At 36.0% G+C, this 26,302-nt stretch overlaps 1 protein-coding gene across 2 annotated transcripts in view; it reads left to right on the forward strand.

Annotated features, from left to right (window-relative positions):
* The window catches only part of LRRK2 (leucine rich repeat kinase 2), a 158,777-nt gene that overhangs the window by 61,269 nt on the left and 71,206 nt on the right, over positions 1-26,302 (forward strand). For both annotated transcript variants that reach the window (XM_066258115.1, XM_066258116.1), the window contains 8 exons: positions 186-371; positions 15,007-15,125; positions 15,954-16,023; positions 16,510-16,727; positions 19,201-19,451; positions 19,745-19,893; positions 23,846-23,939; positions 26,066-26,252. In XM_066258115.1, the coding sequence (XP_066114212.1) occupies positions 186-371; positions 15,007-15,125; positions 15,954-16,023; positions 16,510-16,727; positions 19,201-19,451; positions 19,745-19,893; positions 23,846-23,939; positions 26,066-26,252 (1,274 nt within the window). The remainder of the gene's footprint in view (positions 1-185; positions 372-15,006; positions 15,126-15,953; positions 16,024-16,509; positions 16,728-19,200; positions 19,452-19,744; positions 19,894-23,845; positions 23,940-26,065; positions 26,253-26,302) is intronic.

A 26,302-nucleotide genomic window follows, 5' to 3' on the forward strand; every position in this document is an offset into this window, starting at 1 on the left:
TTTTTTTGAAAATTAAAACTTACTGCCTTTTAAATATTCAGTATCACAGTTGTAAAGTGACTTTGGGAATAGGAATAAACAATTTTCTAGATGTATGAGAATACAAAAGGAATTTTGGTATGATAATATGTTCAAGTTTGTTAAATTGTTGTTTCTAAATTGCTGGTGTATATTTTTATTTTTAGATATAGTATCCACCCTAGCAAGAATGGTCCGCAGATACCAGATGAAAAGTTCTGTGGAAGAAGGAGGTGCCTCAGGCAGTGATGGGAATTTTACTGAAGTACTTGATAAATTTGATGAGTGGAACTTCACTCCTGATTCTTACATGGACAGTGTATTTGGTCAAAGTGATGACCTAGATAGTGAAGGTATTTATTATATATAAAAAAATAGTTCCCTTTATGTTTGATATCCCTTAACACTGACATTAAAAAATAGGAATTAAGACAAAATCCTGGTTTAATTCATTTGTGGAAAACTTGAAGAAAATGTGTTCATTACTAGAAATAGTGCTTACTAACTCCATTAAGGCAATGGTTGTCAAGAAAATATATCTCTGCGCTTATAAGTGTTATGATACTGCCTTTAATTGGTGAATTGTGACAACTGCAATGAAGAAAGACAGACTGGAACTGGATTCTACGTTCCATGATTAATTATATCCCTTTCTGAGTTGTGTAAGCCCCTTACTCTTATTTAAGGTATTATTGCTAACCTGCTAGGATTTTCTATAAGAATTAGATAAAATGTATATAAACTGGGAGAGTTCTTGGCAAATCGGAAGTAATTAATAAAATATATATTTACTTTTATTCAAATTAAAATAATATTTTAATAACTCACTTGAGATAACTTTTAAAAATTGACAAGGCAAGATAAATAATGACAGTGATTTAGGCTGACAAATTTAATGCAATGCAGTTTGATAAAAGTGGGGTGAGGTGCTTTTTAAATTAACAGAGTACAATGGAAAACTTTGGGTGATAGAATAAAGTATCTATCTCAGAGGGCCAAAAGTAAAGGTATTCCAAAATCTCATGACTCAAGACCAATTATTTTTTTAAATGATTTTTACTGAGAAATAATTACTACAGAATAAAATACACCTATTGTAAGTGTATACATATATATATATTTTTTTCATTTTTCTGAAGCTGGAAACAGGGAGAGACAGTTAGACAGACTCCTGCATGCGCCCGACCGGGATTCACCCGGCACGCCCACCAGGGGCGACGCTCTGCCCATCCTGGGCGTCGCCATGTTGCGACCAGAGCCACTCTAGCGCCTGAGGCAGAGGCCACAGAGCCATCCCCAGCGCCCGGGCCATCTTTGCTCCAATGGAGCCTCGGCTGCGGGAGGGGAAGAGAGAGACAGAGAGGAAAGCACGGCAGAGGGGTGGAGAAGCAAATGGGCGCTTCTCCTGTGTGCCCTGGCCGGGAATCGAACCCGGGTCCTCCGTGTAAGTGTATATTTTCATGGACTTTGAAATTTTTATTTATCCATGTAATCGGCACCACTAATCAAGTCATACAACATCTCTATCATCCAACAAGTCCCCTTCTGCCTCTTCACAAAGAGTGTTCCCAACTTTGATTCATGGCAGTCACTGTTCTGCTTTCATCACTGTAGATTTCATTAGTATATTTTCAAGTTGCATATAAACTTTTATGTCTGGCTGTTTTCAAAGTGGTTGTACCATATTTATTATACTCCCAGCAGTAATCTATAAAAACTCTAGTTGCTTTACATCCTCATCACACTACAACCTTTGGTGTTGTCAATCAATTTAATTTTCGCCTTTCTAGTGAAGGCATAGTTCTAGCTCATTTGGGTTGAATTTTTATTTCTTTGATCATTATTGATTTTGGAAATATTTTTATGTTCATATATTTTCTTTGTGAATTATCTGTTTCCATGTTTGCTAACTTTTGTGTTGTTGTCTTATTATCTTATTATGAGTTCTTATATGTTTTGGTAGAAGTCTTTCGCCAATATTTTCACCTAGTTATAGCTTGTCTTTTTTACGTTTTGAGTATTTTTCAAAGAACAGAGTTTTAAAAATTTGATCAAGTGCAGTTTTTAAATTTTTTCTCTTATGGCTTGTGTTTTTCTATCCCATTTAAGAAATATTTTCCTATCCCAAATTTGTTAATATTTTCTTCTGCTTCCTCATGGAAGTGTTAAAATCTTAGCTTTTACTTTTATGTCTAAAATCCATTTTAGTGTTGTATACGGTGTCAGTAAAGGATTGACATTTTTTTCCATATAGCTATCCAATTATTTTTACTATTGTTGATAATGCTATATTTTCTTATTGAATTAATAGCATGTTTGTCCAATTTAATTATTTTTTATTTTTTTATTTTTCTGAAGTTGGAAACGGGGAGGCAGTCAGACAGACTCCCACATGCGCCCAACCGGGATCCACCCAGCATGCCCACCAGGGGGCGATGCTCTGCCCATCCAGGGCGTTGCTCTGTTGCAACCAGAGCCATTCTAGTGGCTGAGGCAGAGGCCATAGAGCATAGAACCATCCCCAGCGCCCAGGCCAACTTTGCTCCAATGGAGCCTCAGCTGCGGGAGGGGAAGAGAGAGACAGAGAGGAAGGAGAGGGGGAGGGGTGGAGAAGCAGACGGGCACTTCTCCTGTGTGCCCTGGCTGGGAATTGAACCCGGGACTTCTGCACGCCAAGCCAACGCTCTACCACTGAGCCAACCGGCCAGGGCATGTTTGTCCAATTTAATTGTCCATATTGAGATGGTACTATTTCTGCATTCTTTGTTCTGTGTCATTGATTTATAGCTTTATCCCTATACAGCTGCCATATTATCTTGTTTACTGTAGTTTAATAGTAGATCTTGAAATCAGGTAGTGCAAACCTTCTGGTGTTCTTTTTCAGAATTGTTCTCACTAAGCTAGGTTATTTGCATTTCCATATTTATTTGAATCAAGTTATTTTTATTAGAGAAAATATAGTATTTATATATAATTATGCAGAATTAATATGTAAATAATATATTATTAATATTATAAACTTACAGTTAATGTCTAAATAATAATTACTTTATATTAAATCTTTAATTGAATTTGGGGGCATTGATGGCTTAGTAATATGAGTCTTCTGACATATTAATGTGGTATATTTCCATTTATTTGTCATTTCAAATTTCTATTATGAATGTTTTGTATTGCATGTTTTTTGAAGTTATTGTAAATAGTATTGTATTTGAGTTCTAGTGTCCAGTAGGTCACCACTGATATCTGGAAATACAATTCACTTACTTGTATCTTCATATTATATCTTGTGAACTTGTTAAACTCACGAGTTCTAACAGTTTTTTGTTGACCTCAGAATTTTCTATGTTTTCAATAATGCCATTTGCTGATAACGGCAGATTTACTTCTTTCTTACTGATCTGTCATTTAAAAAAATTATTGCCTTATTGTACTGGCTAGGACTACCGTACAGTGTTAAATAGAAGTTATGAGAGTAGGCATTGCTTTCTGGTTTCCAAACCTAGAGTAAAAGCATTCAGTTTTTGTCATTAAGTGTGACATGCTTTTTTCATAGACACCCTTCACAAAGTTGAAGAAGCTCCTTTCTGGTAATTCTTTGCTGAGACTTTTTATCACTAATGGGTGTTAAAAAATTCTTTTCTCTCTCTGCGTGTAATGGCATATTTTTCCTCTTTATTCTATTAATAATGTTAATTATATTGATAGATTTTCTTGTGTTAAACCATACTTGCATTTCTGGGGTATATCTCACTTATTCATGATGTATTATTATTTTTGTATATTATTGAATTTGATTATCTAAATTTTGTCAAGTATTTTGATGTATAAAGGATATTCGCCTGTAGGTTGACGTTTCCTTGCAATTATGAGAGTAACATTAGATTTCAAACAAGTTGGGAAGTGTTTCCAAGTTTATTATTATCTTAAGGAGTTTGTGTAGGACAGATACTATATATTATTTTCTTAACTGTTTAAACGAATTCACCAGTAAAGCTATATAGGTAAATTTGGAGGGATAGTTTTAATTATAAATCTAATAATTTTAGTAGATTTATTATTATTTTGAGTTTTATTACTTCTTGCATCAGTTTTTATAATTTGCGACTTTCAAGGAATTTGTCCATTTCACATAAGTTGCCAAATTTATTTGTTTGATGTTATTTATAATAATTTTCTTATGATTTTGTTAATATTTGTAATATCTGTAGTGATATCTGATTTGAAATTCTTGCTAATTTGTGTCTTTTTTTTTCTCTTCTTTAGTCTAGCTCCAGGTTTATTATTTTTCTTGATCTTTTTAAAGATCAGAATATTTTTTTTATTTTTTCTATTGTTGATCCATTTTCCTTTTTATTAACTTTTTGCTTTAATCTGTATTTTATTTTACTTATTTTGATTTTATCTGACTCTTCTTTTTATAGATTTTTTTTGAGAGAGAGAAGAGGGGAGAGAGATGAGATGCAACAATTGATAGTTATGGCACCTTAGTTGTGCACATTGCAGCACATTGATTTCTTTCTCATATGTGCCTTGACTAGGGGAGGACTCCAGCCAAGCCAGTGACCCTTTGCTCAAGCCAGCAGCCCTCTACTCAAGCTGGTGAGCCCTTGCTCAAGCTGGTGACCTCGGGCTTTCAAACTTGGGTCCACAACTTTCTAGGCCAATTCTCTGTCCACTGTACCACCAGGCAGTTAAATAATTTAAAGTGTGATTCTTATATATTCTTAATGTGGAAGCTTAGAAAACTGATTATTAGATCTCTCTTATTTTATTATATGAACATTTGATACACATCCTTCTTAGAACCACTTTAGCTGCATCCTGCAATGTTTATATATTTGTTTACATTCACTTTGAAAGTTTTATATGTGATTTTTTTTTGACTCTCAGGTTATTTGAAAGAGTGTTTATTTTCCAAATATTTGGAGATTTTTTCATACAACTTTATCTTATAGATTTAAATTGAACTTGTTGGGTCAGAGAACCTACTCTAGTAATTTTTACCCTTTTAAATTTATTAAGATGCTTTATGGACTACCAAATGGTCTATCATGGTGGAAGTTTCATATGAAATTTAAAAGAATGTCTATTTTTCCGAATTGGAGTCAAGTCTATTAGGTCGAATTGTTTGATAAGTTTCTCAGGTCTTCTGTATCAATAACTTCTCTACTTGGTTTGAGAAAAGAAATGATAAAATTGAAACATGGATTTGTTAATTCTTTTCATTTGATCAGTTTATGCTTTGTGCATTTTGGAGCTCTGTTAAAGCATATGCAAACATTTAGGATTATAATTTTTTTTAATGACTTGACCCCTTTATATTTATCCAAGTTTACATTTAGTATCATCATTTCCTCTTCCCGAAGGCCTCCTCTTTTACATTTCTCATAGTGCAGGTCTGTGCAGCCCCCTTTGCAGGCCACTGGAGCACACTTTCCATGTCTTTGCCCCTGATTCCCAGCGAAGTTCATCTCCGGGAATGTTGATCTTCATCTCATCTCTGCAAAGCCAGCCAGCTTTGTTTAAATTCCTTCGTCCTGTGCGTAGGGCCTTCAAGTTGTCCTGAGGCAGAAAGCCAGGATGATCGTAAGACTTACATAATTAGTTTCCCTTCATTCCAGGACTAGGAAGTCCTGCACTCTCTCTTGCCCAATGTTTGAAACCAGTTTAAAAATATTTTCTCCAATTTTCCAGTTCTTTGTAGTGCTTGGTTAAGGTCAGTGCTTCTGCTCCATCATGACTGAAAGAAAAATTCTTCATTAGTAGTTTTAAACAAAGGAAAACATTAGAAATGCTAACATTAAAAAAACTATAAAATGCATCTGTTGCTTCTATAAACAATATGCTAATAGAAATTTCACAGACATAAAGGGGAATAATTATGAAAAATGTAATTAATATTAGATATATAAATTTAATTAAATTATGAAGTCTATTTTATTAAAATGCTTATGCATAAAATAATTTAAATTTTAGGATAAATTAAATTTTAATGGTGAATTAAGTAGGATTTGTATCAATTTTACAATTTATATAAAACATTGTAAAGTTGACTTTTAAATATGTAGATTTTATAATTTGTTTAGACACTTAAAATTATTTCTGATTCTAAGATAAAGAGTGATAGAATTTAACCTCATCGTTTTTCAGTAATGCCACCACATTATTTATCACTAGTAATATGATTTATTTATTGATCTTTATTTTTTTGAAAATTCATAATTTTTTTTTTAATAAATTTTTACTAATGGTAATGGGATGACATTAATAAATCAGGGTACATATATTCAAAGAAAACATGTCTAGGTTATTTTGTCATCAAATTATGCTGCAAACCCCTCGCCCAAAGTCAGATTGTCCTCCGTCACCCTCTATCTAGTTCTCTGTGCCCCTCCCCCTCCCCCTAACTCTCTCCCTCCCTCCCTCCAATGTCCTCCCTCCCCCCCCCACCCTTGGTAACCACCACACTCTTGTCCATGTCTCTTAGTCTCATTTTTATGTTCCACCAATGTATGGAATCATGTAGTTCTTGTTTTTTTCTGATTTGCTTATTTCACTCCTTATAATGTTATCAAGATCCCACCATTTTGCTGTAAATGATCTGATGTCATCATTTCTTATGGCTGAGTAGTATTCCATAGTGTATATGTGCCACATCTTCTTTATCCAGTCTTCTATTGAAGGGCTTTTTGGTTGTTTCCATGTCTTGGCCACTGTGAACAGTGCTGCAATGAACATGGGGCTACATGTGTCTTCACGTATCAATGTTTCTGAGGTTTTGGGGTATATACCCAGTAGAGGGATTGCTGGGTCATAAGGTAGTTCTATTTGCAGTTTTTTGAGGAACCACCATACTTTCCTCCATAATGGTTGTACTACTTTACAGTCCCACCAACAGTGAATGAGGGTTCCTTTTTCTCCACAGCCTCTCCAACATTTGCTATTACCCGTCTTGTTGATAATAGCTAATCTAACAGGAGTGAGGTGGTATCTCATTGTAGTTTTGATTTGCATTTCTCTAATAACTAATGAAGCTGAGCATCTTTTCATATATCTGTTGGCCATTTGTATCTCTTCCTGGGAGAAGTGTCTGTTCATGTCCTCTTCCCATTTTTTATTGGATTGTTTGTTTGTTTGTTGTTGAGTTTTATGAGTTCTTTGTAAATTTTGGATATTAGGCCCTTATCTGAGCTGTCGTTTGAAAATATCAGTTCCCATATAGTTGGCTGTCTGTTTATTTTGATATCAGTTTCTCTTGCTGAGCAAAAACTTTTAATTCTGATGTAGTCCCATTCATTTATCTTTGCCTTCACTTCTCTTGCCATTGGAGTCAAGTTCATAAAATGTTCTTTAAAACCCAGGTCCATGATTTTAGTACCTATGTCTTCTTCTATGTACTTTATTGTTTCAGGTCTTATATTTAGGTCTTTGATCCATTTTGAATTAATTTTAGTACACGGGGACAGGCTGTAGTCGAGTTTCATTCTTTTGCATGTGGCTTTCCAGTTTTCCCAACACCATTTGTTGAAGAGGCTTTCTTTTCTCCATTGTGTGTTGTTGGACCCATTATCAAAGATTATTTGACCATATATATGTGGTTTTATTTCTGGGCTTTCTATTCTGTTCCATTGGTCTGAGTGTCTATTTTTTTGCCAATACCATGCTGTTTTGATTATCGTGGCCCTATAATATAGTTTAAAGTCAGGTATTGTAATGCCCCCAGCTTCATTCTTTTTCCTTAGGATTGTTTTGGCTATTCGGGGTTTTTTATAGTTCCATATAAATCTGATGATTTTTTGTTCCATTTCTTTAAAAAATCTCATAGGGATTTTGATGGGAATTGCATTAAATTTGTATATTGCTTTGGGTAATATGGCCATTTTGATTATATTTATTCTTCCTATCCAAGAACAAGGAATATTTTTCCATCTCATTGTATCTTTTTCGATTTCCCTTAACAATGCTTTGTAATTTTCATTATATAGGTCCTTTACGTTCTTTGTTATGTTTATTCCTAGGTATTTTATTTTTTTTGTTGCAATCGTGAAGGGGATTATTTTTTTGAGTTCGTTTTCTAATATTTCATTGTTGGCATATAGAAAGGCTATGGACTTTTGAATGTTAATTTTGTATCCTGCGACCTTACTGTATTGGTTTATTGTTTCTAATAATCTTTTTGTGGAGTCCTTCGGGTTTTCGATGTATAGGATCATATCATCAGCAAAAAGTGATAGCTTTACTTCTTCTTTTCCGATATGGATGCCTTTTATTTCTTTGTCTTGTCTGATTGCTCTGGCCAGAACTTCTAGCACCACGTTGAATAAGAGTGGAGAGAGTGGACAACCCTGTCTTGTTCCTGATTTAAGGTAGAAAGTCCTCAGTTTTATGCCGTTTAATAGGATGTTGGCTGATGGTTTATCATATATGGCCTTTATCATGTTGAGATATTTTCCTTCTATACCCGTTTTGTTGAGAGTCTTAAACATAAAATTGTGTTGTATTTTATCAAAAGCCTTTTCTGCATCTATTGATAAGATCATGTGGTTTTTGTTCTTTGTTTTGTTGATATGGTGTATTACGTTAACCGTTTTGCGTATGTTGAACCATCCTTGAGATTCTGGGATGAATCCCACTTGATCATGATGTATTATTTTTTTAATATGTTGTTGTATTCGGTTTGCCAGTATTTTGTTTAGTATTTTAGCATCTGTATTCATTAGAGATATTGGTCTGTAGTTTTCTTTCTTTGTGCCATCCTTGCCTGGTTTTGGTATGAGGGTTATGTTGGCCTCATAAAATGTGTTTGGAAGTATTGCTTCTTCTTCAATTTTTTGGAAGACTTTGAGTAGAATAGGAACCAAGTCTTCTTTGAATGTTTGATAGAATTCACTAGTATAACCGTCTGGGCCTGGACTTTTATTTTTGGGGAGATTTTTAATAGTTTTTTCTATTTCCTCCCTGCTGATTGGTCTGTTTAGGCTTTCTGCTTCTTCATGACTCAGTCTAGGAAGGTTGTATTGTTCTAGGAATTTATCCATTTCTTCTAGATTGTTGTATTTGGTGGCATATAATTTTTCATAGTATTCTACAATAATTCTTTGTATATCTATGATGTCTGTGGTGATCTCTCCTCTTTCATTTTGGATTTTATTTATTTGAGTCCTGTGTCTTTTTTCCTTGGTGAGTCTTGCCAAGGGTTTGTCAATTTTGTTGATCTTTTCAAAGAACCAGCTCCTTGTTTTATTGATTTTTTCTATAGTTTTTCTGTTCTCTATTTCATTTATTTCTGCTCTGATTTTTATTATCTCCTTTCTTCGGCTGGTTTTGGGTTGTCTTTGTTCTTCTTTTTCTAGTTCCTTAAGGTGTGAAGTTAAGTGGTTCACTTCGGCTCTCTCTTGTTTGTTCATATAGGCCTGAAGTGATATGAACTTTCCTCTTATTACTGCTTTTGCTGCATCCCAGAGATTCTGATATGTCGTATTTTCATTTTCATTTGTCTGTATATATCTTTTGATTTCTGCGCTTATTTCTTCTTTGACCCATTCATTTTTTAGAAGTATGTTGTTTAGTTTCCACATTTTTGTGGGTTTTTCCCCCTCTTTTTTGCTGTTGAATTCTAGTTTCAAGGCTTTATGATCAGAAAATATGCTTGGTACAATTTCAATTTTTCTAAATTTGCTGATATTGTCTTTGTGGCCCAACATATGGTCAATTCTTGATAATGTTCCATGTACACTAGAGAAAAATGTATACTCTGTCGCTTTGGTATGAAGTGTCCTGTAGATGTCTATCATATCCAGGTGTTCTAGTATTTCGTTTAAGGCCACTATATCTTTATTGATTCTCTGTTTGGATGACCGATCTAGAGCCGTCAGCGGTGTATTGAGGTCTCCAAGTATGATTGTATTTTTGTTAGTTTTTGTTTTAAGGTCAATAAGTAGCTGTCTTATATATTTCGGTGCTCCTTGGTTTGGTGCATATATGTTAAGGATTGTTATGTCTTCTTGATTCAACTTCCCCTTAATCATTATGAAATGACCATTTTTGTCTCTGAGTACTTTTTCTGTCTTGTAGTCAGCATTATTAGATATGAGTATTGCTACGCATGCTTTTTTTTGGGTGTTGTTTGCTTGGAGTATTGTTTTCCAGCCTTTCACTTTGAATTTGTTTTTATCCTTGTTGCTTAGATGTGTTTCTTGTAGGCAGCATATAGTTGGATTTTCTTTTTTAATCCATTCTGCTACTCTGTGTCTTTTTATTGGTAAGTTTAATCCATCTACATTTAGTGTAATTATTGACACTTGTGGGTTCCCTACTGCCATTTTATAAATTGCTTTCTGTTAGTTTTGTATCTAGTTTGATTCTTCTCTTTTGTTTTTCTATCATTTGTTTTTGTTTGTTTGTGTTCCATACTTCTTTCCTCTGTTGCTACCTTTTTTAAGTCAAGTGTTTTTGTGGTGGTTTTTTTAAGGGTGGTTACCATTAAGTAATGAAAAGGGTACCTACCATATTCATTGTAGTACCCTATCTTATAAGTATTTCTGCACTTCATCATCCTTTGCTACTGTTAATCTCCATCCTCTCCCCCCTTTTTTTTCCTTTGTTGTCACAGTTTAAGTTTGGTTTTATTGTGTTCTTGGTGGAGCTGTTACTTGTGGTGTTGTTTTCTTTTGTTCTTTGAATCTGGTTGGAAAACCCCCTTTAGTATTTCCTGGAGTGGGGGCTTTCTGTTGATAAATTCTCTCATCTTTTCTGTATTTGTGAATGTTTTTATATCTCCTTCATACTTGAAGGATAGCTTTGATGGGTATAGTATTCTTGGCTGAAAGTTCCTCTCTTTCAGGGCTTTAAATATTGGGGTCCACTCTCTTCTAGCTTGTAGAGTTTCTGCTGAGAAATCTGATGATAATCTAATAGGCCTTCGCTTATATGTTGTATTCTTCTTTTCCCTGGCTGCCTTGAGAATTTTTTCTTTGTCATTGGTTTGTGTCATCTTTATTATGATGTGCCTTGGAGTGGGTTTGTTGGGGTTAAGAAAACTTGGTGTTCTGTTTGCTTCTTGAATTTGAGGCTTTAGTTCCTTCCACAGGCTTGGGAAGTTCTCGTCTATTATTTGTTTGAGTATATTCTCCATTCCATTTTCTTTCTCTTCTCCCTCTGATATACCTATTATTCTTATGTTATTCTTTCTGATGGAGTCAGACAATTCCTGTAGGGCTTTCTCATTTTTTATTATTTTTGAGTCTCTTTCTTCTTCTCTCTGTTGTGCCTCAAGTTGTTTGTCTTCTATTTCACTAATCCTATCTTCAATCTGGGCTGTTCTGTTAGCTAAGCTTGTTACCTCGTTTTTCAGCTCGTGAATTGAGTTTTTCATTTCTGTTTGATTTGTTTTTATAGTTTCAATTTCCTTGGTAATATATTCTTTGTGTTCATTGAGTTGTTTTCTGATCTCCCTATATTGCCTTTCTGTGTTTTCTTGTATATCTCTGAGTATTTTTAAGATTTCTATTTTAAATTCTCTGTCATTTAGCTCCAAGGCTTCCAATATGTTAAGTCTTTTCTCCATAGATTTTTCCACATCTATTTGTGTTACCTCTCTTTCTTTTGTATCCATAATATTCGATTTCCTCTTTCTTATCGGCATCTGAGGGTGGTCTTATTGATAGCACTAATTAGAATTAATAAAGAGTAAAAAGTAAAAAAAAAAAAAAAAAAAAAAAAAAAAAAAGGTAAAACACCCCACAAAAAAAAAACAGTAATAATTTATTATTTCCCCCTTTTTTTCTCTTCTCTTTCCCTCCTCTCCCCTCCTCAGGGAAATATCGTGCCTATAATGGAGGGCCTGATTTGGGGTGAAGAGTTCAAGGGGCAAAAAAAAGGGAGTAGGGACCTACTAAATGCAAAAAAAAAAAAAAATAGGAAGAAAATCTTAGACAAGCATAAGATGATTTGCTTGTAAGTGATGGTCAAGTAAGAGATATAATGAGAGGGATAAGAGGGAACCAGAAAAAAGGACCAAAAAAGAATAATAAAGAAGAAAAAATAAAAATAATAAGTAAAAATCTGTTGTATTAAGTGGAGCGAAGACTAAATACAATGGAGACCTTGGGTTGGGAGGACCCAAAATGCCACAAAAATAAACAAACAAGAAAAATAAAAATAAAAACAAAAGCAAAAAAGAGAAATAAAGCCAAAAAAAAGCCTTGAGTCCCAAATTAACTAATTTGTTCGTGATTGAGGATTATATGGGAGGAAAGTAAAATGAGAAAAGAAAAAACGAATAGAAAGGAAAAAAATAAGAAAAAGAGAAAAACGAAGGAAGAAATAAAATAGGAAGAGAAAAAAACAAAATAAAGCAAGACAAAAAAAAAACAAAAAACAAACAAAAGAGGAGAGAGTGAGAGTTAAGTGTTTTGGAGTATAACCTTAAAGGAGGGTGAGGATGAAGAAGAAAAATAAAATGCAACACTCATGGGTAGTGTAGTTCAAGAAAGGGGAAGCATAAGATGGGCAGAGAATAGAAGGACCGAGGTGGAGGAAATAAAGGCAAAAAGATAGAAGAAACAAACAACAACAACAACTAAAAAAAATTAGTGGATCAAGTTGTAAAGTCTGTGGGTTTTTCTTGATTTTGAGAGGTTAACTTCTTCCATTTTCTTTTCTCTCCCTCTTCCTAGTCGGTGACTCTGTACCCCAGGCTCTGCCCCTGTGTCACTCTTAGGTAGGGATTTGCAGTTGATGGGATTCTATGGCAATGTCATATAATTTGCTTTAGTCTTGCTGGAAGTAAAGGCTTGTTGGCGTTTGCAGGGTCCAACGATGAGAGAGTTTGCTTTCCTGGATTCTCTCTCCTAGTCCCCCCTTTCTGAATTAGCAGCCTGGTGATCCAGCTATAAGGCTGCAACTGCTTCTGCCTGGGGAGTAAGAGGCTCAAAGAGCTGGGACATCCCCACTCTATCCCCACTCAGTGCAAGGCTTTGGGAAAGGCTCTGAGAGTCAGGGCCTCCAGTGTAATCAGGCGGGGGTGGGAGTCAATTGTTGTCAAGGTGACTGTTCAGCGCCTATCATTTAGTTGGACCTCTCAACCCAGGCTTTCCACACTTTGTAGCCTGTTTTTGCAGGGAAGAAGAGGCACTAATCTCTGCTTACGACTAGTGTAGTATAGACCTTATTATCTGCCAAGTCCTTCTTGTTAGCGTTTATCCCTGAATATGGAGGCTCTATCAATCAGAAGTTGCCCCTGCCCCTTTAGCGAGAGGCACTAAAAAATATCACGCCTCTTGTCTTGGATCGCTGAACTGAGAGAGATCTTATCAATTAGAACCGAGGGTGCGCAGATTTTATGGGTTAAGCTAATTTCAGTGATTAGGTCGCAGCTGTGCTTCCGAAGGTATTTTAGGCTGCCTGCGCGCGCCCCTCCCCCAACACTTGATTGTTAGCTTGAATGGCTGGGTGAGGTGCCCCGCCCACGGAGAGAATCTCCCAAGCCTCTCCCGCTCGCCCCGCTGCTGGCGGCTGGACTGCACCAGGCTCAGGATAATGGAGTCTCCTGGGTGTGCGGGCCAGCAGGGCGCCCTGGGCGCGTGGAATGCCCAAGGCACGCGTGCGAATGGGGCGCTCCGGGCACCGGTGGCCGGCGACCCCCACTCGCAGTGTGCAGGCCGCTGGGAACGTCAGCGATGCTCAACCGGACCGGGCGCGTGCGTGGCTGCTCGCAGCGGCTCGCGGCGGCCGCTCACAGCGGCTCGCGGTTCCCAAGTATATGGGCTGACTCACTGCAGGCGCACTCCCTCGCGGCTTGAATGAGCCTTGCTGCGGTAGCTTCCTCCACACCCTCGTCTCTCAGATTCAAGTGATAACAGTCCTTTTGCTTTCAGTTTGTGTGGAACTCCGGAATGCTCCGAGGATAAATTTTTCTGTTTCTAGTTGATAAATTTGTTGTGATTTAGGGGAGAGCTGTCGGACGCGCTTCTCACAGCGCCATTTCCGTGACGTCCGAAAATTCATAATTTTAAAAGTAGTTTTCGGCCTGGCTGGTTGGCTCAGTGGTAGAGCGTCGGCCTGGCGTGCAGAAGTCCCGGGTTCGATTCCTGGCCAGGGCACACAGGAGAAGCGCCCATCTGCTTCTCCACCCCTCCCCCTCTCCTTCCTCTCTGTCTCTCTCTTCCCCTCCCGCAGCCGAGGCTCCATTGGAGCAAAGATGGCCCGGGCGCTGGGGATGGCTCCTTGGCCTCTGTCCCAGGCGCTAGAGTGGCTCTGGTCGCAACAGAGCGCCGCCCCGGAGGGGCAGAGCATTGCCCCCTGGTGGGCGTGCTGGGTGGATCCCGGTCGGGCGCAAGCGGGAGTCTGACTGTCTCTCCGCGTTCCCAGCTTCAGAAATACAAAAAAAAAAAAAAAAGTAGTTTTCATCTCTCTCCTCTCAATACAATATGGCTAACTAAACTTAATGTGTTAATTTAATGTTACTTTATATATGAAACCATAAAACATGAAATTCAAATAGAGATGTAAATTGTTGAATGTTAAATGATTTAAAATGTGATTTCAATATTTAAAACAAGATTTGAAAAAGTTCTAAGGAAATTTCAGAGAAACAGTAAAGAATAGCTTTGATCATATTTGTGCATAAACTTTCTTTGCTTCCTGTTTATGCATGTGCTTATTATTGTATTTTAACTATTTTTACTTGTTTTTTTCCTACTATACTATGAGCTCAAATGAGTTATGGATTATTCTCCCTGCTTATGTTTATCTAATACTCAGTATCTAACATATGCCAACCATTCAGTAAATATTTATGATGAAGAAAATGTAACTGAATTTTGAAAATGAAAAGCCAACATAGTTTTCTATTTTAAAGATGTTACAACAATAATTGGACAATTTCCATTAATGAAAATGTGTTTAATTTTTTATCATCTATGATACTAGTATTTTTTGATTGAGTAAACATTTACTTGCCTTTATTTTATCATTTAAATATAGGAAGTGAAGGTTCATTTCTTATGAAAAAGAAGTCAAATTCAATTAGTGTAGGAGAATTTTACCGAGACCCTGCCTTGCAGCGCTACTCACCCAACTTGCAAAGGCATTCCAATTCTTTGGTAAGTTAAATTGTGGGTATGGTGTGTATTTTGTTACTGACATTCTCTCTCTCTCTCTCTCTCTCTCTCTCTTTTTAAGTGAGAAGGGGAAGATAGAGAGACAGACTCCTGCATGCTCCCTGACCATGATCCAGCTGGCAACCCCATCTGGGGCCAACGCTTGGATCAACAGAGCCTCTGGATGCAGGAGGGAAAGAGAGGGGGGGGGGAGAGAGGGGAAGAGAGCAGATGGTTGCTTCTCATGTGTGCCTTGACCAGGGATGGAGCCTGGGATATCCACAGGCTAGGCTGATGCTCTATCCACTGAACCAACTGTCCAGGGCCAACATTCTCTTGATAACTGAAATCATAGGTTAAAGCTAAGAGCTGTTGGTGTAGACTTCCCTGATCTATGAAAAGTTCATATCACAATAACAAATATATTTATATATTATTTTAAATTTATACTTGTAGACTTTTGAGAGCGTTTGGGGCATATACAAGGTGAGGCAAAAGTAGGTTTACAGTTGTTTGTATGGAATATTATACAATAATAAGTAATCACAACAAGAATAAACTCTGTGTTTCATGTACTCACAACTGTAAGTGCACTTTGCCTCACCCTGTATCTATTACGTACTCTTCAAAATGGTTTTATCCTTGTTTTCTTTTCAGAGCTCCATGTCTATTATGGTGTGCAGGCTAGGTCTCTGTCTTACGGTATGGTTGACCCCATGTATACTTTAGATAGAAATCTTATAATGATTCCTAAGGAATCCAGAAAAGAAATGTTATCTTTGCTCCAAAAAGTGACAGTGATTGCAGTATAAATGTCTATTTGTTTAACAGGGACCCATTTTCGATCATGAAGATTTATTGAAGAGAAAAAGAAAAATATTGTCTTCAGATGATTCACTCAGTAAGTATTTGAAAGTAAGCATATGGAAATAGATATTTTGAGCAGAATATAGTGTTTGTTAAATTTCTTCCAATTGTTCAAATTTTCTTGGTGCCAGTTTCATCTTATATAATCTTCAAGTTATATTTACCTAGTGATTGCACTGTTGGAAAATGAAACATAGATTTAAATTTTTACCTTTTTTAATGTTCTATAGGACAGTTTTATTTTTTGTTACTATTTTTTCTGAAGTGCAAATAATACCCTCACCAGTGCCACTGTTCATCTCTTTCTCCAGGTCTGTTGTTTTTTTTTACACTATTAGTATCGGTTGATTAAATATGCATTATTTATTTTGCATCACCAGCACTGGAATGTAAGTTTCATAGTTTGGTTTTTCACTGTACCTCCAGTGCCTCGAGGAGACCCTACACTATTCAGTGATCAATAAGCATTTACCAAGTTAAATTACCTGCTTATGTTTTCATTGTCTGTTTTTGACAAAAGGGTCATCAAGACTTCCATCCCATATGAGACATTCAGACAGCTCTTCTTCCCTGGCTTCTGAAAGAGAATATATTACATCATTAGATCTTTCAGCAAATGAGCTAAGAGATATCGATGCCCTAGGCCAGAAATGCTGTCTAAGCGTTCATTTGGAGCATCTCAAAAAGCTGGAGCTTCACCAGAATGGACTCAGGAGCTTTCCACAACGGCTATGTGAAGTAATTTCAATTTACCATAATAACTTTAAGTATATTTGAAGAGTGTTTGCATTTATTTTTACAATACGTGGTTAAGTCTTTAAAAAAGGAGGTTCTACTTTTGTGTCATTGGACAATAATTCCCCCTTTCTTCTGGTTTTCACACAAGTATCTTACTTAATCTGGGTGGTGTTCAGGAACATCTTTGAGGGCAGACAATGGAATTGAAGAAGTGATTAAAAAGGAATTCAGGCTTCTATCCTAATGATACATGTTAAAGTCTCCACCTCAAGGCGATACGTTGGTTATGCCTTCAAGTATATTTAATTCTGAGACAATTTGAACTGCTTAAACTAGGTAGACTAGATTTAGACCTGGTTTGGTGGCACTGGCTCTGGCTCAGCGACCAGCTCTGTGATTATAAGAACCTGTTACTTCGACTACTCTAAGCCTTTATTTCCTCATCTGCCAAATACAGAGGCTTGACTAAACTGCCCCTAAAGCATTTATGAAGTTTTAAAAGTATATGTAACTTAAAACTTGATTATTTTGCTTAAAGTTTTTATTTCATAAATACCCTGCTGATAGGGTGGTCCTGGAATATTGACTTTGTCATTCATTTTTATGTACTATGGATCAGAAGTCAAAGAAGTTAGACTGACAAAGTTTGAAAGATTGCACTATAAATGTTTATATTATTAGGCTGATTCCTTTGAACTGTAAATTTTGATAAAGGATATACTTTTTTTTTTAAAGCTAGTTTTATGGCAAATGCATTTTTCCTTTTCTAACCCAGAAAATTTACCATAATTTTTAGACATTTAAAAAGCAGTGTTGCATGATTTTTAAGTGTATTTTACTGTTATCTTTCTCCTAAAGTTTGAATATCTGGAGAGAGAGATACCACCATGTCTAAAATGTATCTTCTCTTTCTCTTCTTCTTGCCTTTCTAAAATTTCCAAGTCACAGGGTGTTATTTTAAATGTCACTTCCTTACCTTCTGCCTCTCTTCTCTCCTTCTTCCCTCTAGACGAGGTTGGTTACTCACCTGCTTTAGATTCCCATGGTACCCTTGCACTTTCTCCCCTAACTCATTCACTTATAAATTTTTATCTGAGATATATTGTCATCATTAAATCATGAACTCCTTGAGAACAGGAACTGTTTCAGGCTTGTTGGTGTCTGTCCCCAGTGCCAAGGAAGGTTGACATAGAGTAAAAACTCAATCAAGGATTATTGAATTAATTTGTGAAAGGATTATAAACTGATACTTGGTAGTCCTTCAATAAGTATTTGTTAAAAATAAGTAAAAGAAAACTAGAGTGCAGCTTAGCTAGAAGAGAGAGAGAGAAAGAGAGAGAGAGAGAGACTTTGAAGAGAGAGTGACAAGGTGAGATGTATTAAGGCATTCAAAGACAAGACTTGCTCAGACCTTTTCTCAACGAAATTTCAAGCTGATACCCTTAAATGGTAGTTTTTGTTAATGCTTATCACTGTTTCTTTACAAAAAAATTTCCTGATTTAACCTTGGGAATAAATAATTTTAAAACCTTTCCTTTTGAATAATCTGGTAGGATATGAATCAATGGCAGAGATTTATAAACAACTTCTGGGGCAAAGATCCATTAAGAAGAATTTATAATTGTCAAATTCTTTAGAATTTCATGTGAGGATAAATATGTTGATATGAAAAGAGCACAGAAAAGTGATTGTTTTTTGTATTTTAACCCTTTGACAATAATTCATACAAAAGGCTAAAAGATTTACATAGTATATAAATGGAAGATTACTGTTATAGTAGAATTAGAAATTGCTTCTAAATAGAAAATAGAAATTAAAAAAATAGAAGTTCTAAAAAGAAATTCTAAATAAAATGTATTATATACAGTGATTACTTTTATGGTTAAATCTTATTTATATTAAAATGTATAGCATTTTCCAAAGGCTAGTATTTAAAAAAAATGTATTTCCAGGATTGTATTGTACTGCTCATGCTTTAAATCATTGGTTTAAATATTTGTTGAGGCCTGTTTTGCTTCCATTTTTCCTTGTTGCAGGAAAAATCCCCCCCCAAAAAAAGCTGAATTAAACTCTAAAGCTGATTTTTGTGACCCTGTTTTTGAAAGCCTGCCTGCTATATTCTTCCTGGTTTTTCCCATTTTACAACTGGAATAACTGGACCAGTCAGTATACTGTAATTCTGTTGTATATTGTTCAGAAAATTCTTAATGGTTCTAATAACCAGAGTTTTGGAAGGCAGAAATATTAGCGAAACTGAAGTTTCTCAGATGGTTCATGTTAGAATATTAAAATGCTGTCTAGAACTGAAGAGGGTAGAGAGGGGATGAGTGGTGATGGAAGGAGACTTGACTTGGGGTGATGAACGCTCAATACAACATATGGATGATATGTTATAGAATTGTACCCCTAAACTTATATAATTTTATTAATCAATGTCAACCCAGTAAATTCAGTAAAAATATTGTCTTTCTAGACACTGAAGTCTTTGACGCATTTGGACTTGCACAGTAATAAATTTACATCATTTCCCTCCTACTTGTTGAAAATGAATTGTATCACCAACCTTGATGTCTCTCGAAATGACATTGAACCCTCAGTAGTTCTGGATCCTGCAGTGAAGTGTCTGACCTTGAGGCAGTTTAACCTGTCATATAATCAGCTGTCTTCTGTTCCCGAGAACCTTGGGGATGTGGTAGAGAAACTGGAACAGCTCATTTTAGAAGGGTAAGAAGGGTTCAGTAGAAACAAGGGTATTACCTTACGTTGAAGTTTCATAAGGTTGACGAGATATGCTGACATTATTTCTACAGTAATAAGTTTTAAACAGCAATATGATAAAAAAAAATTGGGGCAACTAATATTGCAGCTAATATTAGTTGACTTAAGTTTTCGCAGCTAATTTTAAAAATAATAAATCTGCTGTGATGCTGTTCTTTGAAGGCAAATTGTTTTCATTTATTTCCCTTAAAACATATGAGTTTATAAAATTTCATCCTCATTGCATCTCTTATGACTAGAAATAAAATATCAGGAATGTGTCCTCCCCTGAGCCTGAAGGAACTGAAGATTTTAAATCTTAGTAAAAACCAGATTTCATCCTTATCAGAGGACTTCCTGAAGGCGTGCCCTAAAGTGGAGAGTTTCAGTGCCAGAATGAATTTCCTAGGTAAGTGTCTGTGTGAGTTATCTCTGTCCCAGTGCTTTTGAATATTATAGGATGAGTCATATATGGGCACTTCAAGAGGGGATTGAAAGGCATTATTTTAGTTTGAGTATTATGTGGGAGTTTCAAATATAACGTTAGCAGGTTGGTGATAAAAGAAATGAGGTGTCAAGCCATGGATACAGGAAGGAAACCTAAATGCCTGTTACTAAGGGAAAGCCGCCAAGCTGAAAGGCTGCATACTGGATGATTCCAACTATAAGACACTCTGGACTAGGCAAAGCTGTGGACACAGTGAAACAATCAGTGCTTGCCAGGAGTTTGGAGGAAGGAAGAGGGATGAATATAGTTGGACAAGAAGGTGTTTTAGGACAGTAGAGCTGTTCTGTATGCTGCTGTTATATGGACACATGTCATTATATATACATTTGTCAAGACTCACAGACTATATAACACAAAGAGTGAACTCTGTTGTAAACTATGGACTTTAATTATATTTAGTTAATGATACTCTATTAATTTTGCTTTACCAGTTACAGTAAAGATACCAGATTATGCAAGTTATTCATAATAGAGGAAAAGAATTAGTGTTGATGAGTTTGGTTGTGAGGAGACTCTGTACTTTGCACTCATAATTGCTGTAAATACAAAGCTGATTGAAAGAAATCTCCTTTTTAACTATTAAAAAATTTAAAATGTTAACATTATTTTTTTTTAATTAAAAAATAATTTTAGCAAGTTAGAATTGACATAGACCAAAATGACAATATTTTGGGCGTCAGGTAGTCATTATACTGTGGTTCCTGTTACTCTATTAAACTAAACACTCATAGGAGTACTGCGTTTCCTGCTGATGGTTCTTCAGAAATTTTTTTGGAGTACAAGTGTAATTAGTATTATTGTTTTTAAAGAAGTGAAACTAATCATTTGACAGTTTTCAAATTAGTAAGGTTAATGTACATTCATTGAATTCTTGCTTTGTGCAAAATATTACAATAATATATGCTATGACCTTTACTTTTATTAAAAGTAATGGAATACCCACCCTATCTAAAATACCCTTAGCATGTGAGATAATGGGGAATTGTGTTTATTTTTAGCCTAGTTGACATTCTAATATCAAGCGAAAAACACTTTTATAGGAATAAACAGGAACTCCTCACATTTTATCTTCCTTATTAGAGGCCATATGCACTTTGTCACACATGACTATTATATACCTGACTTGGCAAATTATTTTTTTGTTTAGTAAAATAATTTTAATAACTTTTCATAGCAGAGAAGTTTGATTACTTATTTAAATATATTAACTTGTCAGAACTATCAGAAACAAATAATGATAAAAGCCATGTCAATTTGCCTAGTTTTTCCTTTTTTCTCATTTCCTCTTAACCTCTTCTAATATTGACCTTGTTCTTACCATAAGCCTGAAACTGGGGATAGTGTGGTTTGCTTACTAGTGACCAAAGCAAACCTGGTCTCTTTCCTTAAGGACCATGTACTTAAATTCAGAAGGCAGGCATTAAATAGTTATGGCACCACTAAATGTGATTGTATATTGTGCTTAGTGCTGTGAGGAGAAGGTCCCAGATGCTACGAGGGCATCTCAAGGGGATCTGATGCAGACTGTGGAGGAAGGGAAGTGTGAGTTTAAGTTGGGTCTGGGAAAAAGAGCATTTGAAAGGACCTGAGGTTTGGTTATGATTAATGTGTCATCTCAGCTGAATTTCACAAAAGCCCTATAGGGCAGCCTGACCAGGTGGTGAGGTAGTGGATAGAGTGTCAGATTGGGATACAGAGGACCCAGGTTTGAAATCCTAAGGTCGCCGGCTGGAGTGCAGGCTCATCTGGCTTGAGTGTGGGTTCACCAGCTTGAGTGGGGAGTTGCTGTCTTGAGTGTGGGATCATAGAGATGACCCCATGGTTGCTGGCTTGAGCCCAAACATTACTGGCTTGAAGGCCTAAGTTGCTGGATTGAGCAAGGGGTCACTTGCTTTGCTGCAGCTCACCACCACCCCCCCCCCCCCACCCCGTGGGTCAAGGCACATAGAGAAAGCAATTAATGAATACAGTAAGGAAACTAAGAGACTAAGGAGCCACAATAAAAAATTGATGCTTCTCCTTCTCTGTCTCTCTCTTCCCCTCCCGCAGCCAAGTCTCCATTGGAGCAAAGTTGGCCCGGGCGCTGAGGATGGCTCTATGGCCCCCTCCTCAGGCGCTAGAATGGCTCTGGTTGCAGCAGAGCAACGCCCCAGATGGGCAAAGCATCGCCCCCTGGTGGGCATGCCGGGTGGATCCCGGTCAGGCGCATGTGGGAGTCTGACTGCCTCCCTGTTTCCAGCTTTGGAAAAATACAAAAAAAAAAAAAATTGAGGCTTCTCATCTCTCTTCCTTCCTGTTTGTCCCTCTATCTGTTTCACTCTCTGTCACACACATTTAAAAAAAAAAAAAAAAAGCCCTATTCAGGAGGGCAGGTCTGATTTCTGTTTGTCTAATTGAGGAAATTGAAGCACTGTGATTTTTGTGTGGCAGTTCTTCGATTTTATAAGAGTGTGTTCCATACAGCATCTGAACCTCAAGACTCCATTCTTTTTTTTTTTTTTAATTTTTTTTTCTTTTTTTTTTTTTCTTTAAGCTGGAAACGGGGAGAGACAGTCAGACAGACTCCCGCATGAGCCCGACCGGGATCCACCCGGCATGCCCACCAGGGGCGACGCTCCGCCCACCAGGGGGGACGCTCCGCCCCTCCGGGGCGTCGCTTTGCCGTGACCAGAGCCACTCTAGCGCCTGGGGCAGAGGCCAAAGAGCCATCCCCAGCGCCCAGGCCATCTTTGCTCCAATGGAGCCTCGGCTGCGGGAGGGGAAGAGAGAGACAGAGAGGAAGGAGGGGTGGGGGGTGGAGAAGCAAATGGGCGCTTCTCCTATGTGCCCTGGCCGGGAATCGAACCCGGGTCCCCGCACGCCAGGCCGACGCTCTACCGCTGAGCCAACTGGCCAGGGCCAAGACTCCATTCTTAAGTGGAGAATCATTTCTACTAACTTATTTTGTCACAAATACTTTTGGGAACTAGGTGAGGGAGCATAGCATGTATCTTTCTGCTTCCCAGGAAGACAGTTCCTAGCAATGTCTTAGAATATTTGGACCCTTGAAGATTTTCTAGATAAAGCATAACCTACATTTTTCATCCTGAAAATGCTAAGAAATAATTTCTCAAACCACTTTCAGAGAACTCTAGGTTTTTAGATTTTTGTAAAATCTCGGATATCATCTGGTCTAGCTACACTATTTTGCAGATGACAAAATAGGCTATGTGACTTGCTCATTGTCCAACATTGTGTTCCTCAGAATTTTATTCCCTGGAGGTCCTCATATGTATTTTTGTCTTGGAAATTTATAAGATATACCAAAACATTGAGAACACTGAGATATTTTACTTTATTTTCCTAATGTTTCCTCCCTCTCTTAAGATCACATGATCAAAGAATACTTTTATTAAGCAACATCCAGTATCATTCCATAGAACACTCATTATGAGATGGTACTATGAAGCATTTTCATCCCTATATTGTATCATATATTAGTATTACAAAGTGTTTTGTTACAGTTAAGAGTAATTTGATTTAGTCTATAATGAATTTCACATAATATCACACATAATTTGAAATGACAATTCTAATAATTTTTACTTTTGTAGATGTTGAATACAGAATTTATGTTTAGATGGCTATTTAGCTTTCATATTAAAGACCTTTATAAGTATTGTAGATTATTTAAATGTTTAGTTGTAGTATTAATGATGTTACCTTATTTTAAAAGCAGCTTTTCTTAAATTGTCAGCATGAGAATAGAAATTAAATTAAGTGACAAATCATTGGTAACTGTTCTTATAGACTCCAATAGAAATCTAGTTAAAATGATTAAAATGTGCCTTATCTCATTTTAATTTTCTTTTAGCTGCTGTGCCTTTTTTACCTTCTTCTATGACAAGCATAAAATTATCTCAAAACAGATTTACGTGTGTTCCAGAAGCAATTTTAAATCTTCCACAGTAAGTTTATTATTTTAACTTTAAAACCACATGAGCTGGAACAGAACCTTCAGAAACATTGTTTTGATTTAGGCATAAATGTAATTGATTTCTAAATCTACTCAGCTTAAAATTTTTTAAATCTAGGAATGTTTGACATTTCACTAGACAAAAGATGGAAGTTCTTACTTTGATTTTTAAACTTTTCTATTAATTTAGTGTGCGATTGTCTAGAAACAATTTAAGATTATTTACTGTATAATTGCATTGTTATAATCAAATGAGTGCAATGACTATCACTTTAACTTTTAAAATTTCACTTGCACTAGAGGTTGATATGTTGCTAAGATACTATTAACTTGGAAGTTATTCTTAAATTTCAGTGCTGTTTTTGGTGAAGATTAGGACAATTTATGTAGCCCCAGGAATTTGGGGTATTTTTGGTTATTTTCTATAAAAATGAAAGCTTCCTGTTAACAGACACATGCATTAATTAGATTTGAAATGTGTTGTCATCTTAAATACTATTCTAATTTTGTTATACATTATAAACCAAATCCATAAGTGTATACATACAAATATGTGCATATATAGGCAAATAATACTAAAATATAATCTAGCCATAAAGTGTGACAGACAAATTTATAATAGATAATTTAAATCCAATTTGAGAATATGTCAACCACTGTTCTAATTGCCCAACAGTGGATCATCTCTTTAACCTTCCTGATAATCCTTTGAAATAGGTACTGTTATTATCTTCACTATATAATGAGAACATTATTTCATTAGTGATGTAAAGTAGCTAGCCTAAAGTCACAGTTTTAAACATTGGTGGTTTAACTTCAGACTCTCAACTTGCACAAACAGGCACCTCTAGAATTCAGGTGGTCCTATTATTTTCACTATAATATATTCCAGACATTGTGTTTGAAACTTAAATATATAGGAAATTTTATTAGGAGATATATGCCATAAAAATTTCTTCCCAGAGAGCTGAAAATATTATTTAGTCCCTAATATACCTAATATATACTATACCTTTAGATACCATCTTAAGGTATACATTTTCACCATTTCATATGTTTTTCTTTACATTTATTCTTTTGTTTTACAAATGAACATCCAGTTGGTCAACTTTAATCTCCATTTAGGTGTAGAGTCAGTGCTTTTGAACAAACTGGTGATTCTTAGGTTTGTCTCAATGGCACTATTTTGTTAGATGATCATGTCTTATAGCTAATACTGTCAAATTAATTTTTTTTGTTTTCATGCATTACTATAAGATAACTAGCCCAAAATCTAGTTAATCATTTTAAAATAGCAAGAGAGTTGCTGTACAGACCAGAATCTTTGTCTAGCAGACTGTACAGCTCTGAATTTAGAATTAACCCATCATGCTTTAGATATGCTGGATGAGAGAGTCAGTATATAGTTGGGAAAGTCAGGCAAACTTTTTGTCAAATATACCACAATCCCTGACTGTCTTTATTCTTCCTACACACATACACTTGTATGTCATGTATTTTTTTCTATTTTCTGCAAACTTCGGGTCACATGTTTTTGCATGAAAGCAACCAATTTGCATCAATTGCTTGCCTAATGCAACAGCTCATGGTCAGTGTTAGGGAATGGTGTTTATCCCTCTGAGACAGGCTGGTAAAAGGGTGTGCCCATGAACCTTATTAATTAACTCTAGGATCAGCCTCTGAAAAATCTTCCCAGTAATGAGTGAAACTGAAACGAGTTACAGTGAAACTGTAACTCCTATAGAGGAGGCAGGGATTTTAATGACCATTTTTGCATTTGTTTATTATGATTTTTTATGTATCATAATCTTTGTAAAACACTTGTTCTTTTTTCTCATTCTGTGATCAACATTTTTATGTTTCTGCAGTAAGAAGATTAGGACTCAATTTTACTTTTAATGGTTCTTATTCATTTAAATATCATCCCTAATGATATATGCCTTCTTTCTAGTCCATATATAACTTTATATACACAGAAACACACATGCACACTTATATCATATATATCTTTATATTGTTGGTTTTAAAGTTCTTTCCTCACTACTGAAAATTACTGGTGACATAATTTCATGTATGCACTCATTTGTTTTTTTTATCTTGACATTGTATTGTTTTTAGCTTGCGATCTTTAGATATGAGCAGCAATGATATTAACTATCTACCTAGTCCTGCACACTGGAAATCTTTGAACTTAAGGGAACTCTTGTTTAGTCATAATCAGATCAGCATCTTGGATTTGGGTGGCAAAGCACATGCATGGTCAAGAGTAGAGAAACTACATCTTTCTCATAATAAATTGAAAGAGGTAAGAAGTCATCTTCATTTGCTTAAACTTCTTTCTTGCCAGTTTGAAAA

This window comes from Saccopteryx bilineata, chromosome 2 (assembly GCF_036850765.1).
Source record: "Saccopteryx bilineata isolate mSacBil1 chromosome 2, mSacBil1_pri_phased_curated, whole genome shotgun sequence".
Taxonomy (NCBI): Eukaryota; Metazoa; Chordata; class Mammalia; order Chiroptera; family Emballonuridae; genus Saccopteryx; species Saccopteryx bilineata.